Source organism: Schistocerca cancellata, chromosome 3 (genome assembly GCF_023864275.1).
Source record: "Schistocerca cancellata isolate TAMUIC-IGC-003103 chromosome 3, iqSchCanc2.1, whole genome shotgun sequence".
Taxonomy (NCBI): Eukaryota; Metazoa; Arthropoda; class Insecta; order Orthoptera; family Acrididae; genus Schistocerca; species Schistocerca cancellata.
Window position 1 is genome coordinate 588,451,965 of NC_064628.1, and position 17,339 is coordinate 588,469,303.

The window sequence follows — 17,339 nt, forward strand, 5'->3', positions numbered from 1 at the left end:
TGGTGAGGCACTGACGTCGGATGTTGTCTTTCAGCATCCCTAGAGCTGTTGGTCGATCACGATAAACTTGCGACTTCAGGTAACCCCAAAGCCAATAATCGCACGCACTGAGGTCTGGGGACCTGGGAGGCCAAACATGACGAAAGTGGCGGCTGAGCCCACGATCATCACCAACCGACGCGCGCAAGAGATCTTTCACGCATCTAGCAATACTTTTTTTTCGTTCTAATAAAACCCTATGTTATTCCAAGCATGTGTGTCAATTTTTACCTCTCTATCTACATTATTCCGTGGTTTATTAAGTTTTCAAATTTATACTGACTTTTTGATCACCCGTTATATAATGACTCTCTTCTAATGTGCGTAACATTAATTTAATGCCTATAATAAAAAGGAACTCGCAAAATCATTATTAGTGAAGACAATTGGAAGATTTATATTTGTTAAAACGGTTCTAGGGAAATACAATCCAATGGTAAAGAAATCGCATAGATACAGTGATGCCGTGATCAGTGATCAGTTGTATCAGTGATCAGTTGCACAGTACTGATCCAATGTCTGGAGTCCATATGAAGTGGGCAGGACAGCAGATATCGAACGAATGTAGACGCGGTACTAGGATCGTATCGGGTCGGTTTAGCCCGCACGAAAGTTCAACACATACACTCGGGGAACTTTAATGTGAATATCTGGAAGAAAGACGATGTAATTCTCGTGAAACCTTACTGGGCAGGTTTAGAGAAAACCTGTATTTGAAAAAGATTGTGCGACCATTGTGCTGCCCCCTTCATACATTTCTCTTGGACATCACGAGAATAAGATACATCAACTCACGCAGAGAGGCAAATAGACTTATACCCTCCGCCACGCACTGTGCAGTGGCTCATGGAGTGTATATGCAGACGTAGAAAAGTGAAACGGTCCGCGTGCCATTATGAGCTCCCTCAACAGAGTTTTTTGTTCGCGCAGGGCAAGGCGCAAACTGGTCCAGCGAGCAACCCTTGCTCGCCGGGGCCAGGGGCCAGCTGTGGCCCTGGTCAGCAGCGGCTGCAGGGATTTGGGAGAGCAGGCCACGCCACGCCGCGCCAGCTGCGGCTCTGCAGCTGCGGCCGCGCCGCGCCTTCGCCGTCCGTTGCCGCGTCTTCCGCTGCCGTTTGCCCACAGTCTTCTCAGCGACACACGTAAGCAGCATTCCATACAAAGTCTCCTAGCAATGACTTTCTGACATTGTTCTCTCGGATTATAAAATGTTGGAACAACTTATGGGTTACTTCTTTGACAGCCGCCGATATTTCGATATTTTTTTCTTTTTTCATTAAGCCAGACGGGTGATCAGTCACCGGTCGGAGTGGCCGAGAGGTTCTAGGCGCTACAGTCTGGAACCGCGCGACTGCTACGGTCGCAGGTTCGAATCCTGCCTCGGGTATGGATATGTGTGTGATGTCTTTAGGTTAGTTAGGTTTAAGTAGTTCTAAGTTATAGGGGACTGATGACCTCAGATGTTAAGTCCCATAGCGCTCAGAGCCATTGGAACCATTTGGTTATCAGACGCCTTCGGTGAAATGGCTAATAGAGTCTTTGCCACGGCTATTTGTATTGTAATATACGAGGGTTCAAACTTTAATAGTGGTAACTATTCTTCAAGCTTTTACTGTTCTTCAGAGAAGTCAGCAGCATAGAATATAAACCGTTGACAGCGGTATGGACGTCGTATGACACGCTTAGCAGCGCCCGTTGTGTTGACATTTCGAGTGGAGCGGTCTATTGCCGGACGCATCTCTGTACCAATTCTCAAGCGAATGTCATGAAGTTCCCTTCATCTCAGGAATGAAATTGATGTCAGTGGGGCTTAAGTGCGGGAAGTGTGGTGGGTAACACAGCACTTCCGAGCCCCATCAATGGAACAAATCAGTCAGCCGCCTGGGATTAGCCGAGCGGTCTTAGGCGCTGCAGTCATGGACTGTGCGGCTGGTCCCGGCGGAGGTTCGAGTCCTCCCTCGGGCATGGGTGTGTGTGTTTGCCCTAGGAAAACTTAGGTCAAGTAGTGTGTAAGCCTAGGGACTGATGACCTTAGCAGTTAAGTCCCATAAGATCTCAAAGAAAAAAAAAGAAAAAAAAAAGTCACAACATGCACCATATGCTTCCGAGCATCGTTCTGCAAAATGATGAGCGGGCCCTGCCAAAAGTCTACCGCATCTTACTCTAAATCGTTCATTTTTCGAAAAGAACCTTCCACCGGCTTAGAGGAAGAAGTGGCGACACTTTCTGAAGAGCGCATCCATCATTTTACTTGAAAATGCTCGGGTACATATGGCGCATGTTGCGACTGATTTGTTTGTGCGATGGCGCTGGGAAGTGCTGTACCACCCTCCACACTCCCCGGACTTAAGCCCTCGTGACTTCAGCTTGATTTCTAAGATTAAGGAAGCACTTCCTGGCTCTCACCTCTTAACTGTTACAGATATTCGTTAGACAACAGACCGCTGCACTCGAGCCATCGATACAAACGGCGCTGCTTGAGGGTATCAAGATGGTTCAAATGGCTTAAAGCACTATGGGATTTAAAATCTCAGGTCATCGGTCCCCTTGACTTAGAACTACTTAAACCCATCTAACATAAGGATATCACACACATCCATGCCCGAGGCAGGATTCGAACCTGCGACCGTAGCAGCAGCGCAGTTCCGGACTGAAGCGCCTAGAACCGCTCTGCGACAGCGGCCGGCTTGAGGGTATCCTATGGCTTCCACATCGCTGGTAAAGGGTTATGCATAATGCTGTTGACTACTCTGCAGGAAAGTAAAACTTTGAAACATTCATAAGTTGTATATAAACATTTGGCACTATTAAAGTTCCAACCCTCGTACCCATCCTTGGTTTGGTGGTCTCTTACAGTTAGTCATTGTGAGCAGTAGCAAGTATGAGCAGCTTCCGACTGCTCTCGATGTCTCCCGTCCTTAGTCACGTGAAGGTGCACCAGTTTTCTCGTCTTTTTCCTCTTTTTTTGGTATTATTGCCTCTTTTTGTTAACATTTGAAACACATGCAATTACAGTTTACAAGGCTGGTTCGAATATAATTGTATAAAATAATGAACTGGAAAATGAAAGTGAGGTGACGTAATTTTATAATGCTGAAGAAGATGTAAAACAACATCATAGGAAAGACACAGACAGAGATGATAATGATGTTCCTACTGAGCCAGCCGGACCTGACAGCCTTAGGAAAACGTCGAGTCTCGCACGCCTGGATCACTTCTGTTATAGAGTTAACTTATGACACTACTGATATTAAAGCTACTTAAAGTAAAATACCACGACATTTTGAGAAGCGTGTGTCTTGTTTGTGTTATTAAAATTGCATGTACTCCACTGTTGGTGTTATTAAAATTAAATATACTCTTTAACAGGTTTTACATCCCATTGGGTATTACAAACCACGAGATGGTTTAAAATAATGTAATGCTTAGTACATAGACGTAAATGGACAATCGGTTCAAATGGCTCTAGGCACTATGGAACTTAACAGCTGAGGCCATCAGTCCCCTAGACTTGTTATTGTTGTTGTGGTCTTCAGTCCTGAGACTGGTTTGGTGCAGCTCTCCATGCTACTCTATCCTGTGCAAGCTTCTTCATCTCCCAGTACCTACTGCAACCTACATCCTTCTGAATCTGCTTAGTGTATTCATCTCTTGGTCTCCTCCTACGATTTTTACCCTCCACGCTGCCCTCCAATACTAAATTTGTGATCCCTTGATGCCTCAGAACATGTCCTACCAACCGATCCCTTCTTCTGGTCAAGTTGTGCCACAAACTCCTCTTCTCCCCAATCCTATTCAGTACCTCCTCATTAGTTATGTGATCTACCCATCTAATCTTCAGCATTCTTCTGTAGCACCACATTTCGAAAGCTTCTATTCTCTTCTTGTACAAACTATTTGTCGTCCATGTTTCACTTCCATACATGGCTACACTCCATACAAATACTTTCAGAAATGACTTCCTAACACTTAAATCTATACTCGATTTTAACAAATTTCTCTTCTTCAGAATCGCTTTCCTTGCCATTGCCAGTCTACATTTTATATCCTCTCTACTTCGACCATCATCAGTTATTTTGCTCTCCAAATAGCAAAACTCCTTTACTACTTTAAGTGTCTCATTTCCTAATCTAATACCCTCAACATCACCCGACTTAATTCGACTACATTACATGATCCTCGTTTTGCTTTTGTTGATGTTCATCTTATATCCTCCATTCAAGACACCATCCATTCCGTTCAACTGCTCTTCCAAGTCCTTTGCTGTCTCTGACAGAATTACAATGTCATCGGCGAACCTCAAAGTTTTTATTTCTTCTCCATGGATTTTAATACCTACTCCGAATTTTTCTTTTGTTTCCTTTACTGCTTGCTCAATATACAGATTGAATAACATCGGGGAGAGGCTACAACCCTGTCTTACTCCCTTCCCAACCACTGCTTCCCTTTCATGTCCCTCGACTCTTATAACTGCCATCTGCTTTCTGTACAAATTGTAAATAGCCTTTCGCTCCCTGTATTTTACCCCTGCCACCTTTAGAATTTGAAAGAGAATATTCCAGTCAACATTGTCAAAAGCTTTCTCTAAGTCTACAAATGCTAGAAACGTAGGTTTGCCTTTCCTTAATCTTTCTTCTAAGATAAGTCGTAAGGTCAGTATTGCCTCACGTGTTCCAGTATTTCTACGGAATCCAAACTGATCTTCCCCGAGGTCGGCTTCTACGAGTTTTTCCATTCGTCTGTAAAGAATTCGTGTTAGTATTTTGCAGCTGTGGCTTATTAAACTGATTGTTCGGTAATTCTCACATCTGTCAACACCTGCTTTCTTTGGGATTGGAATTATTATATTCTTCTTGAAGTCTGAGGGTATTTCGCCTGTCTCATACATCTTGCTCACCAGATGGTAGAGTTTTGTCAGGACTGGCTCTCCCAAGGCCTTCAGTAGTTCCAATGGAATGTTGTCTACTCCGGGGGCCTTGTTTCGACTCAGGTCTTTCAGTGCTCTGTCAAACTCTTCACGCAGTATCGTATCTCCCATTTCATCTTCATCTACATCCTCTTCCATTTCCATAATATTGTCCTCAAGTACATCGCCCTTGTATAGACCCTCTATATACTCCTTCCACCTTTCGGCTTTCCCTTCTTTGCTTAGAACTGGGTTTCCATCTGAGCTCTTGATGTTCATACAAGTGGTTCTCTTATCTCCAAAGGTCTCTTTAATTTTCCTGTAGGCAGTATCTATCTTACCCCTAGTGAGATAAGCCTCTACATCCTTACATTTGTCCTCTAGCCATCCCTGTTTAGCCATTTTGCACTTCCTGTCGATCTCATTTTTGAGACGTTTGTATTCCTTTTTGCCTGCTTCATTTACTGCATTTTTATATTTTCTCCTTTCATCAATTAAATTCAGTATTTCTTCTGTTACCCAAGGATTTCTATTAGCCCTCGTCTTTTTACCTACTTGATCCTCTGCTGCCTTCACTACTTCATCCCTCAAAGCTACCCATTCTTCTTCTACTGTATTTCTTTCCCCCATTCCTGTCAATTGTGCCCTTATGCTCTCGCTGAAACTCTGTACAACCTCTGGATCTTTCAGTTTATCCAGGTCCTGTCTCCTTAAATTCCCACCTTTTTGCAGTTTCTTCAGTTTTAATCTACAGGTCATAACCAATAGATTGTCGCCAGAGTCCACATCTACCCCTGGAAATGTCTTACAATTTAAAACCTGGTTCCTAAATCTCTGTCTTACCATTATATATTCTATCTGATACCTTTTGGTATCTCCAGGGTTCTTCCATGTATACAACCTTCTATCAGGATTCTTAAACCAAGTGTTAGCTATGATTAAGTTGTGCTCTGTGCAAAATTCTACCAGGCGGCTTCCTCTTTCATTTCTTAGCCCCAATCCATATTCACCTACTACGTTTCCTTCTCTCCCTTTTCCTACACTCGAATTCCAGTCATCCATGACTATCAAATTTTCATCTCCCTTCTTCAGTTTTAATCTACAGGTCATACCCAATAGATTGTGGTCAGAGTCCACATCGTCTCCCCTAGACTTAGAAATACTTAAACCTAAGGACATTACACACATCCATGCCCGAGGCAGCATTCGAACCTGCGACCGTAGCAGTAGCGCGGTTCCAGACTAAAGCTCTCGGTCACAGCGGCCGGCTTAGACGTAATTAGCAGCTATAATAATTTTAGGTGTGTGTTTGTTAGTTCTGATCACTGTCTGTGTGTATGACGTTACTAGTGGCATTGTCTGTGTTTGTGACTATGTTTGTGTCCTCCCAGGTTTCATTCTCCTATGTATTTCTACAGGTGGGGACCCCGTCATTTTCAAGGCATGTATGCAAGGATATTTAAACCCTCGGAAGGCGGGGACTAAGCCGATCAAGAGCCAAAATAACGCATATGCAGGAAGACCACACAGAAACACCCCCCACCTTCCAAACCTCTTGATACGCTTCATGCCTGATCATCTCAACGTCAGCACGGTCTTAACTCATTGTAGCCTCCCCGAGTCCCCAGGTATCGTCCATTATGCATACCGGCGGTTTACCGACGGTCGCTGCCACCAGGCCGTCGCGCATAGTAATATTCTACTTATTCTAACAATAAGCGACACAGACGCTTCATTCCGCTTTAGTGGGAGTCATCTGCATTTTTGTCGTGTTCTTCTCCTGTTAACAGCTTGATGTGTTCCTTGATTTCTCTCCGCCATGCTATTGTCTCTCTGTCACCGCAGAGGCGCCACATTCTCAACAATTAGTTTCCGTATTTGAGTATAACTTTTGCTTTCTACATCCAGTCATCTAAGTCTTAGCAATTACACAGAAATCTCCTCTTTCCGTTCCTCCATTTTTCCCTCCTTGCCTACGCCATTTAATGCTCATAATTTTTAAGGATCTTCAGCATTACCACTTTTCAAACAATTCTGGTTTCCTGTTTTCCTATTATTGGTTCAAATGGCTCTGAGTACTATGGGACTTAACTTTTGAGGTCATCAGTCCCCTAGAACTTAGAACTACCTAAACCTAACCAACCTAGGGACATCACACACATCCATGCCCGAGGCAGGATTCGAAACTGCGACCGTAGTGGTCGCGCGGTTCCAGACTGTAGCGCCTAGAACCGCTCGGCCACCACGGCCGGCTTTCCTATTATTCACGTTTCCTACCCTGAGAACGCAGTAACAACGCATAATTTCAAAAATTGCTTCTTTGATTATAAAAGAGCAGATTAGAACATCGTATTTAATATTTGTGAGTGTAGGCATCCGAGGTCTTTGTCTCCTAACGAAAGGTACTTGAAATATCGACACGGTTACACACCCGGAATTTTTGGTGAAGCTTTAGTCTGCTTTCATGTTTATCTCGGCCTTGTTTCATCGTATTACACAACAAAGTTCTATATTCCATGGAAACAATATTTTAAATTCATGATCCCATTCAATAACTAAATACTGCGAGGAATTTCTTTATACTATTTACAAGAAAGGTCATTTTTTTCTTTTTCCGCGTGCAAACTGGTTGGTCCTCTTTACAATAAAATCTTCAGTACTCTTAAGAATAACAATACCCAACTAATTACGCTAAAATCAAGATTACATAAACGATGAACCACAATTAATCTCCTGAAATGTATCACATGAAACAATTTCGATGATATAAGACACGAAATCTGGGAGGAGGTCCGCCACCATACTCTTCACCGCTTAAATAATTACAGCAAATTCTTGATCGCACAATTTACCAACTGTTCAGCACTTACAGAACTACAGTAGTGTCACAACTGATGGTGTAAAATGGTTCAAATGGCTCTGAGCACTATGGGACTTAACTTCTGAGGTCATCAGTCCCCTAGAACTTAGAACTATTTAAACCTAACTAACCTAAGGACATCACACACATCCATGCCTGAGGTAGGATTTGAACCTGCGACCGTAGCGGTCGCGCGGTTCCAGACTGTAGCGCCTAGAACCGCTGGGCCATCCCGGCCGGCAACTGATGGTGTAATTACGACTTACCTACTTACAAGGAGTTTCACACTCCATGTTACACACTTCTAGAGGTTGAAGAGGGGTTTTAGAATATCAAGTTTCACAAAGGAACTCATGACCGAAAACGTCATCCCTGTGTCGGAAACGAACGAGCAGAAAGTTACAAGTGAAAACAGTTCTGATACCTCTGAGAGAGGAAAACATGTACTTGTTGCTAAGACTGTGGCGTAGGCAATTTTCAGATGTGGTAACATGGATAAAAACAAGGAAAGAAGTCCAGCAAACGAGGGCTCTAAAACGCATACCTCAGGTGCTATGAGCACTTGTTCATCTTCGCTACTGTAAAATACATCTCCTCTATTAAACAAGTGATCATAGCTCCTAGGCTATGCATTTTAGATCCCTCCTTTGCTGGACATTTTTCCTTGCATATTGCCGTCTCTGAAAATTGACTACCTACAATCTTAGCAACAACAGTACCAGGACATGTATTCCACTGTCAGAGGCATCATAACGGTTTTCGCTTATAACTTGCAACTCGTGCAGCCACCCTTACCTCAAATTGGTACATTTATCCTTCTCCATCATCACGGGATCACCCTGTATATACATTCGGGAGGACAACGGTTCAATCCCGCGTCCGGCCATCCTGATTTGGGTTTTCCGTGATTTCCCTAAATCGCTCCAGGCAAATGCCGGGATGATCCCTTTCAAAGGGCACGGCCGACTTCCTTCCCCGTCCTTCCCTAATCCTATGAGACCGATGACCTCGCTGTCTGGTCTCCTTCCCCAAAACAACCAACCAACCCTGTATATACATACATTTACAGGTTTGATTCCCGGCGGGGTCAGGGATTTTCACCTGCCTCGAGATGATCATTTCATCATCGTCCAGGAAAGTGGCGAAATTGGACTGAGCAAAGGTTGGGCAATTGTACGGGCGCTGATAACCACGCAGTTGAGCGCCCCACAAACCAAACATCATCATCACATTTACAGGTGCCAGAACTTATAACTTCGAAGCTCTATAGCGTCGTTGTACAACGTTTCCAGATATGGGTTCCTACGTAAAACTTGATCTACTAATTCCCCTCTTCAACCTCTAGAAGTGTGCAACATGGATTGTGAAACATCCTATATGTGAATGGTCGTGGATGTCTACCGATATTTCATGCCCAATGCCACCAATTAAAAACTTCCTACTATAGATCTAGAACAATGCACTGCCATACAGAGGATCACCTTCGACCTAGAAAAATTATTTAAGTTTGGCCTCCAATTTTTTCGATCACTGAAAACATCTGCAAATAATAATTTTTTAAATGCAGGGAAAAACTGTTTTGCTTTAAACTAAAACAGGCGCCGGCCGAGAAAAAATAGTGAGTACAAAAAGCAGATTGTGCCATTTTCTTACAGCAATAGTTCATAAATGTAGTACGCCACTATCTCTTTCTTTTGAACGTTTAACAAATGCTGGAAAGAGTACAGTAGAGCACACTCGGACGTTCCGGTTGTTACTCTGTCAGCAGAATTTTTTTTTATTTTCTTTTCCTTAGCTTCAGACCAAAAACTTCGTCAATACGTGTTAGACTCAGAGCGGTGAAAAAGGTGTGGCCAGACGCGTACCAGAACGTTCTCAGAGCTACCTGCATTGACTTCGTCTGACATCGACAAAACTTACACCAGAATGCACCCGCGAAGTTTTGAATCTTTAGAGAGGTGACAAATTTTATATACGTTTGCAAAACCATCTCATTGCAAAGAATACGCGGAGTCAGGGATGGGCGCCAGTGACTCTTCTAGGTTGCAGTCTGTCCAGCAACAGCTTCATTCGGAGGAGAAACGAACCTGAGACTGATAGTTCTGTCTCTTATTCCTTTGTCAACCAGAAGCACCCAGAAAAATGTACAGACAAGGCTAATTTATTATTTTTTACTTAGAAGTTTATTGGTGATGAAGTTTTTATTATATCAATTTCTGATAAAAGCAGTTCATAACAATTTCCGGTGAGCAACGCACCTCAGTTGCATAGAGAATGAACATTTTTACACTCTGAAGACAGAAATTTACAAAATATATATAACGTATCGAAACATGTGAAAGACGCCATAACATTGTTCTTTTTTGTGCATCTTTTCAAAATGTCCGTTTTCACGCCACTACATATTTTTCAAGAAAATAATAGCCTGCGGAAATGCAAGCTGATACTCTACTTCTTTCTCATGACCAGAAAATAGTCGCTGAAGTTTGTCAGGATGTCAACACGAGATGACAGATCATTTTGCAGGTTGCAGGGATCGCGAGTTAAATGTTTTTAAAGTAAAGACTGCTTGATTAGTGAGCATGGCGTCAATGCTGAAGGTAATGTTGTTAAAAGTCGAGAGGAGATTAAATGTCATGAATATCTATATATTTAAGGAACCACCGAACTGTGAGAGGGATAGCCGTCGAGTTAATCGGACACTAACTGCAGTGCAAATGAAGGATTTTTAAAAATATTTTGTAGAGGTCATCAGGGAAAAACATATTAAAGTATTATCGACGAAATTATGGCAAGAACAACTGAAAAAAGAAAAAGAATAGTCATGTTGATTTTCTGTATTCTGGTGGAATGTGTTAGGTTCACAACTACAATCTCCATTAGCAAAAAGGAAAACAAATTCCATTATGCTGTTTATATATACCGATTTCAAAGCATTACAGTTTCATTTTAAATGTAAGAAAAGCACGTTTGACCGTAAAAGGACAATAAACACTCCAGATCACAGCAATATCCTATCAACATACGTGAAAACGTTAAATTATATGAAAAATCACTGGTGGGCAGTCACAGATTTCTGAAGTGCAGCATCCGGTTGACTTACATTCGTGATAAATTAAAGGCACCTACTGTACTATCTCTGTGATGATCTACAGCACTTTCCAATAGCTGTCCATATGTGTTAATGTAAATGTGCCACACTTCAGTAGTTATGATTCACAATTAGTGACTTTCCATAATGTATGTCCTTTGTTATTTTCAAGGATGCTCTGTGTATTGCCAAGATGTCAGCGCTTTATACTTTTACAAGAAAACTGAAATTATTGAAAGTAGATTACCTGCGCAACAAAGATGTAGAAGAAAGAACATATCTACATACGTTAGATAGGCGGGATGTCTCAAAATAAGGGAGGATAAAAGATGGCCGTTGTAGGGTATGGAACTATTGAGAAGTCAAAGGAAGCGAAGGAAGAGAAAGACGAAAGTAAGCAAAGGAATCGTCCGTAAAAGAATGTAGGGATAGTCAGAAGGCCATCGAAAACACACGACACCCAAAAATGAAACTCCTGGCCAGCCGCTAGAGAGAAAATGCACAGGATGTGAAAAAATATATAGTAAAAGAAAGGGAGATGATCCCTCGAAACACTTCGTATGCAGAAAGCAGTTGGAGTAGTCATATTAGCAAAGGTGACTTAAAAAGTCAAAACACTTGCGTGAGAGAATTGGCTTCCAAGTACACTGCAGGGACAAAGGGCTGTGTTATATTATGCTGCTGTCAGGAAATTTTCATACAGAACTTGAACCTGTTGTCTTTGGAGACGAGCTCCAAAATTATATTTTACTAGCAGTCAGCAGGAAACAGGCACTTTATTCACGTGCAGCTAAATTTTTATCGTAGACGCTGGTGACGGCTGGGATGGCACTCGGTTCAAACCTCGAACGGAATATTTTGCCTTTCTTCCGCCTTGAGTTTAGAAAAAAAACACAGAAAAACTAAATGAAAGTGACCGTCCTGACATTTGACCTTCTCTTCTATCGATTATAGGTGCAGTACATTTACCGTAGCCTTATCTCATGTAATTATCCATTTTTTCACCCTCACAGTTGTACTTGTTTGAAGTAACACAACGACACATTATCTCTTTTGATGAATCTCAGAGGTTCCACATCATTCTTCGTGTAGACTAGTCGCCTGTGTACATTCGTAGTATCGTCCAAAGTAGAATCGGAATTTGTGCAGCTATCTTGAGTTAACTGCATCATCTATGAAGAGTTTTAGGTTACAGACAATAACACGTGCGTAGTTAGTATAGTTTAGACTATCATTAACGAACGGTCATGCATGTATCACCTGTCGATGCTGTGATTCGAACCGGTCCAGCAGTGTTCTCCACTCTGAAACAATACATCACCATTATGTAAAGAGATTAATCACGTTGCACGTTATGGAATACCGGCGGACTTATTTAGAGCTGCCGAAAACCAAGTAAACTTAATAACCGTAGCGCATGGTTCCCAGGGTAAAAATGGACAGTATCGCTCTGCATTTCGAGGTTTACTCTCAGACTAATGATTGCGCTTCCCCGAACATTAATACTGAGGTCAATGTATGCCGAAAATTTTCAGCAAAACACTCGTGGACAATAATTTGTCCTGGACTTTTCCACAGGAATATTACTATGGTCCATAAGGCAAAATCCTGAGTCGAGTAGTTACACCAAATGGAAGAGAGAAAATATGATGTTGGTTACAGATTCCTGCTGTTCAATACGTATGGGGTGGGTTATAGACTCAGTTGATAGCGAACCTGAGCACACCACAGAGGCCACCGAATTATCCGTCAATATGAGAAGATGATTTGCCCCATTGCAATCTTCGCAAATTTTACATTCAAGAAACTATATTTACTTGATCCATTTTGTTATCGAAACTTACGCCAACCCCCTTACAATGAACTCGTTTCTTTTATTTATTTATTTATTTTCGTTTGACATCGTCACTGGAAATGTGAACTAATTTACATGTGTAAACGTCCAACTGTTGCCAGTCATTAGATTACAGCCATTTTCAAAATGGTTCCAATGGCTCTGAGCACTATGGGACTTAACATCTGTGGTCATCAGTCCCCTAGAACTTAGAACTACTTAAACCTAGCTAACCTAAGGACATCACACACATCCCTGCCCGAGGCAGGATTCTAACCTGCGACCGTAGCGGTCACGCGGTTTCCAGACTGAAGCGCCTAGAACCGCGCGGCCACTCCGGCCGGCAGTCGTTTTCAACGAAAGGAATTCTAAACAGGAAACAAAATAACTTCATACATCGAAAATACTGCTGAGCTTAAACTTTTCTAAACATCCACATTAGAAAAGATTAATATTCCCCTCTTGCAACTGAAAGGAGAAACTTTATAAGATAAAAAAATTTTATTTGGTAAAACAAGTATCTCTCTTTTGACTCTTCTTCTGTCCCCCACCCCCTCCCCCAACGTGTACAATCGCAAGATATTTCATTAACATTCAATGCTCCTCACCCCATAGTCAACCAAGATACCTAAAGAAGAGCACCAACATGTTCACAGTTTCTTGTAAAAGTAACCCAGTACAAAAGTAACTTCCTCACACTTACAAATAAGGTAAAGAAGCACGAATTCTGTTGCTGCTGGACCATGAAGTTGTTTCTGTATGTCAATCCTTAAAACAGGTGGAAATTTAAGTTCAGGAGTACACTATTTGTTAAGAAGTATAATGAATTGCACAATTAATTGATTGCAGAAATCTCTCAGAACAATGTGTGTTGGTCAACTACTGCCAATACTTTCACATTCTCCTGGGTCAGAGAGGGAGACACCACCATTATGAGTATGGCTGCAACAGACCCGGCGTTCGCCGTGCCTAGCTGACGTGACGTGACGAACAAGCGCCTAGGTCTTCCTTTGAGTCGGTGTTGACGGAACCCACTGACGATGGTGACTCGCTGAAACATGTTTACTCAAAGCAGGATCCTTTTCCAAAACATTTGGAATTTTAAAAAAGACCATGGCTACGAAAACGCGAGCTTTAACTTTACGATGAATGTAGTATGGAAGAAGAGCCAAGAGCTCTTTGGGTGTATGCTTCCCTTACAAATAGCCGTGTCTCGTTGCGTACTGTCGATCGATCGGTCTGCCCTGAATCTGCACGCAATAGAAAAGCTGGTGCTAGCAGAGCACCCTGTCGGTGGTCGTTCAAACGTCGGCCAGCTCCGTCCCGCGCCGCAGTCGCTGGCGTGTCGCAGGTCAGCGTGCAGACTCTCCCCCCCCCCCCCCCCCTGCGTGTCCTCCCCGTTTCATCTCCCCCCCTCCCCCCCTTTCCGTCGCGAGCGCAGGCGCCGCCACAGCACTCAGACGACGTCAGCATCGGCGTCGCCAGTCGCCCGTACCGACCCGCACGCCCTCTGCAGCATTACGCTGAATGCGTCGTCTACTGCGCGCCATTTCCGTTCGTCCTCTGGCTTCCCCTTCGCGCGCGACGCGGCCCGCGTACGTTTAACCGCTCAGGGAGTCCGCGCTTAATCTGGCAGGGCGACGAGCCATGTAAACAGCGAGCATCGATCCTGCTAATCCCGTAATCCTATACAAACGCTAACAGCCAATCGAACGTGACATGCATTATGAAATATAGCTGAAGACGGTTAGTCTTTCACGCGTCAACCTTCATTTGGTGCCATCTCACAGGAAAATCTATTATCCAAATAATCATGAACCGAAACAGATTTCGTTGCAAAATATGCAGTAAAAATTGTTGCTATGCCATTTTGTTGAAATTGACACCGTGAGATCGTGCTCTAGTGGAAATAAAGCTTAATTTTTTCAATAAAGTAAAAGTAGCAACCAGTCACTGTTAATAGCGCTATTTATTAAAAATAATAGAATTCATCCTCAGACGGCCGCTCACGTTTGAAATAGAGTTTAGCTTATGCTCCACTTGTGAAAAGGGCTGATTTTCATTGTGGCGAAGGTTGATTAGAATGGTTGTGTCCTAGAAGAATAAACGATGTGAGAAAAGGAAGTATTTATTGTAACTGGTGTTAACAATTAATTAAAACAACCTAGGCAAATTTTCTAATGTAAGAGCTTAAATATTTTTCAGTACTATAAAATTACGCAACATTTTGATGCAATATAGGTAGCCTATAATCCAGCCATTATCGTAAAAAGTTATTTACATTGCTTTAGTTCACTGCTATCTTTAATAACAGACGATTAGCCTCTTTTTCTTTTCGTTTATTGCTGTTGGGCTCCAACATCCCAATAAACATTCACCACAACGAGAATCATCCAACATGATATCTAATGCATAATGTTATTTTAAGAGTGAACAGTCGGCTGATGGAGCCCTGTCGGTTCGGAACAAATAACGGCGCTATTTTTTTTTCTAATAAACAGAATTCAGTGCCTGGGTGCCGGTTCAAATATGGTTCATATGGCTCTGACAAGGGGAAGGCCTCAGACACGGCCAACCGATTCGGCTCAAATTTGGCAGATCGCTTGTGTACAGCCTAAAATGAAGGACTCTAAGATATTTTGGGTCAACGCCCCCCCCCCCCCCCCCCCCAATTTTGAGAAAATCACCCCTAAAGGTTATGACGAGCAATCGACTCAAAATTGAAGGGTTCGAAAAATAATTGTAAATAGAGCATTTTTCATAATCAGGTATGGGGCCCGCAAACGCAAACTTTTCCAGAAATCGAGGAAAGAAACTTTTACAACTACCACTTCTGTAACCACATGGTAAACGCTTTTCGCCGACGTTGCCGGTAGCGCAGCGGCCAAGGTAACCCGGGTTTGAGTCTCGAAGAAACCTAGCGAATGTTATTCTTTTCGTTTGTATTTTTCCATATCTCAATTGATAGGGATAGGAGGCTTAATAAGGTAAGAAAATCAATAAGGAATGATAATAATAAGGTAGGCAAACTAATTTACCAAACGCCGCGAGTTAGTAAAGTATTAAAGTTTTAAGCCTTGTCACATGAAAACAACTCCGAGTAAGAGTGAGGGATCAGAGATAGCCAACCGCGCGACGCTTGTTTACAGCGAGGCACGGGACAGAAAGCACGCGGGGAGAGTTATGTTGTCCCGGTTGCCTCTTCGTCATGTCATAGTTGTGCTCCTGGGAGAGTGAAGGTGTCCAGCACGAGCCCAATAGAAGTCAATCGCAAAGAATTGTTTTCCGTCAATAGGCTGCCGCGAACCTCGCGGATACATGTACCATGATTTTTCCAGCGTTAATGCGCCGAATGAAATACGTTTTGTGAATGAATACAGTCTTCTTCCGTAAGTAACATATGACGAGTACTGTATGTAGTTTGTAGTAATTAGCTCATCTGTTTATGCCGTAGTAATGGCTCTGAGCACTATGGGACTTAACTTCTGAGGTCATCAGTCCCCTAGAACTTAGAACTACTTAAACCTAACTAACCTAAGGACATCACATACATCCATGCCCGAGGCAGGATTCGCACCTGCGACCGTAGCGGTCACGCGGGTCCAGACTGAAGCGCCCGGTCACACCGGCCGGCTATGCCGTAGTAACTAGTTACTGTTTGCTGTGTCATATCTTTCAGGTGCATAATCTGAATAATGGAGGATGTTCACCCTTCGACTAGCGCTGTAATATAAAGCTGGGAGCCTGTCACAGACGATTGCAAGCGGGAAGTTACCGACGCTGTGTTTTGGTTTGTAAAAGTGTTGCAAGACAGATGCATCATCAACACACTACCGGAGGCAGGCAGTTCTGTTTCTCGGCGTTTGAGAAATTTATTTGCCTACCTTAATATTATCATTCCGTATTGATTTACTTACATTATTAACCCTCCTATCCCTATCAATTGAGATATGGAAAAATACAAACGAAAAGAAGAACATCCGCTAGGTTTCTTCGAGATTCAAACTCGGGTTCTCCGAATCCCAGAAAGTTATCTTGTCCGTTGCACTATTTTTTTTTTATTATTGTTCTCGTTTTGTTCGATTCATTTGTTCGGTGCGGATGTCCCATGATACCGTTCAAGTTCAGTGTTAGGCCGTTAACTCAGTTATTTATTAGAGAGGGCAGCTAACCCTCTGACCGAACACGCTGAGCTACCGTGCCGGCGACTATCGGTGCTGTCGGCGAAAAGCTTTTACCATGTGGGTACAGAAGCGGCAGTTGTAAAAGTTTCTTACCTAGATTTCTGGAAAAGTATGCGTTTTCGGACCCCATACCTGACGATGAAAAATGCTCTATTTACAATTATCTATCGATCCCGCCAATTTTGAGTCGATCACTCGTCATAACCTTTAGGGGTGATTTTCTCAAAAACGCGGGGATATTGACTCAAAATATCTTAGATTCCTTCGTTTTTGGTTGTACACAAGTGACCTGCCAAATTTGAGCCGAATCGGTTGGCCGTGTCTGACAAATGGCTCTGAGCACTATGGGACTTAACATCTATGGTCATCAGTCCCCTAGAACTTAGAACTACTTAAACCTAACTAACCTAAGGACAGCACACAAC

The 17,339-nt window shown here is 42.8% G+C and overlaps 1 protein-coding gene across 1 annotated transcript in view; it reads left to right on the plus strand.

The window, feature by feature from the left end:
• LOC126176829 (uncharacterized) overlaps positions 1 to 17,339 on the plus strand; it is a 108,936-nt gene that overhangs the window by 21,892 nt on the left and 69,705 nt on the right. Inside the window, exon 2 of the mRNA XM_049924012.1 lies at positions 970 to 1,181. Coding sequence (XP_049779969.1) covers positions 970 to 1,181 — 212 coding nt within the window. The remainder of the gene's footprint in view (positions 1 to 969; positions 1,182 to 17,339) is intronic.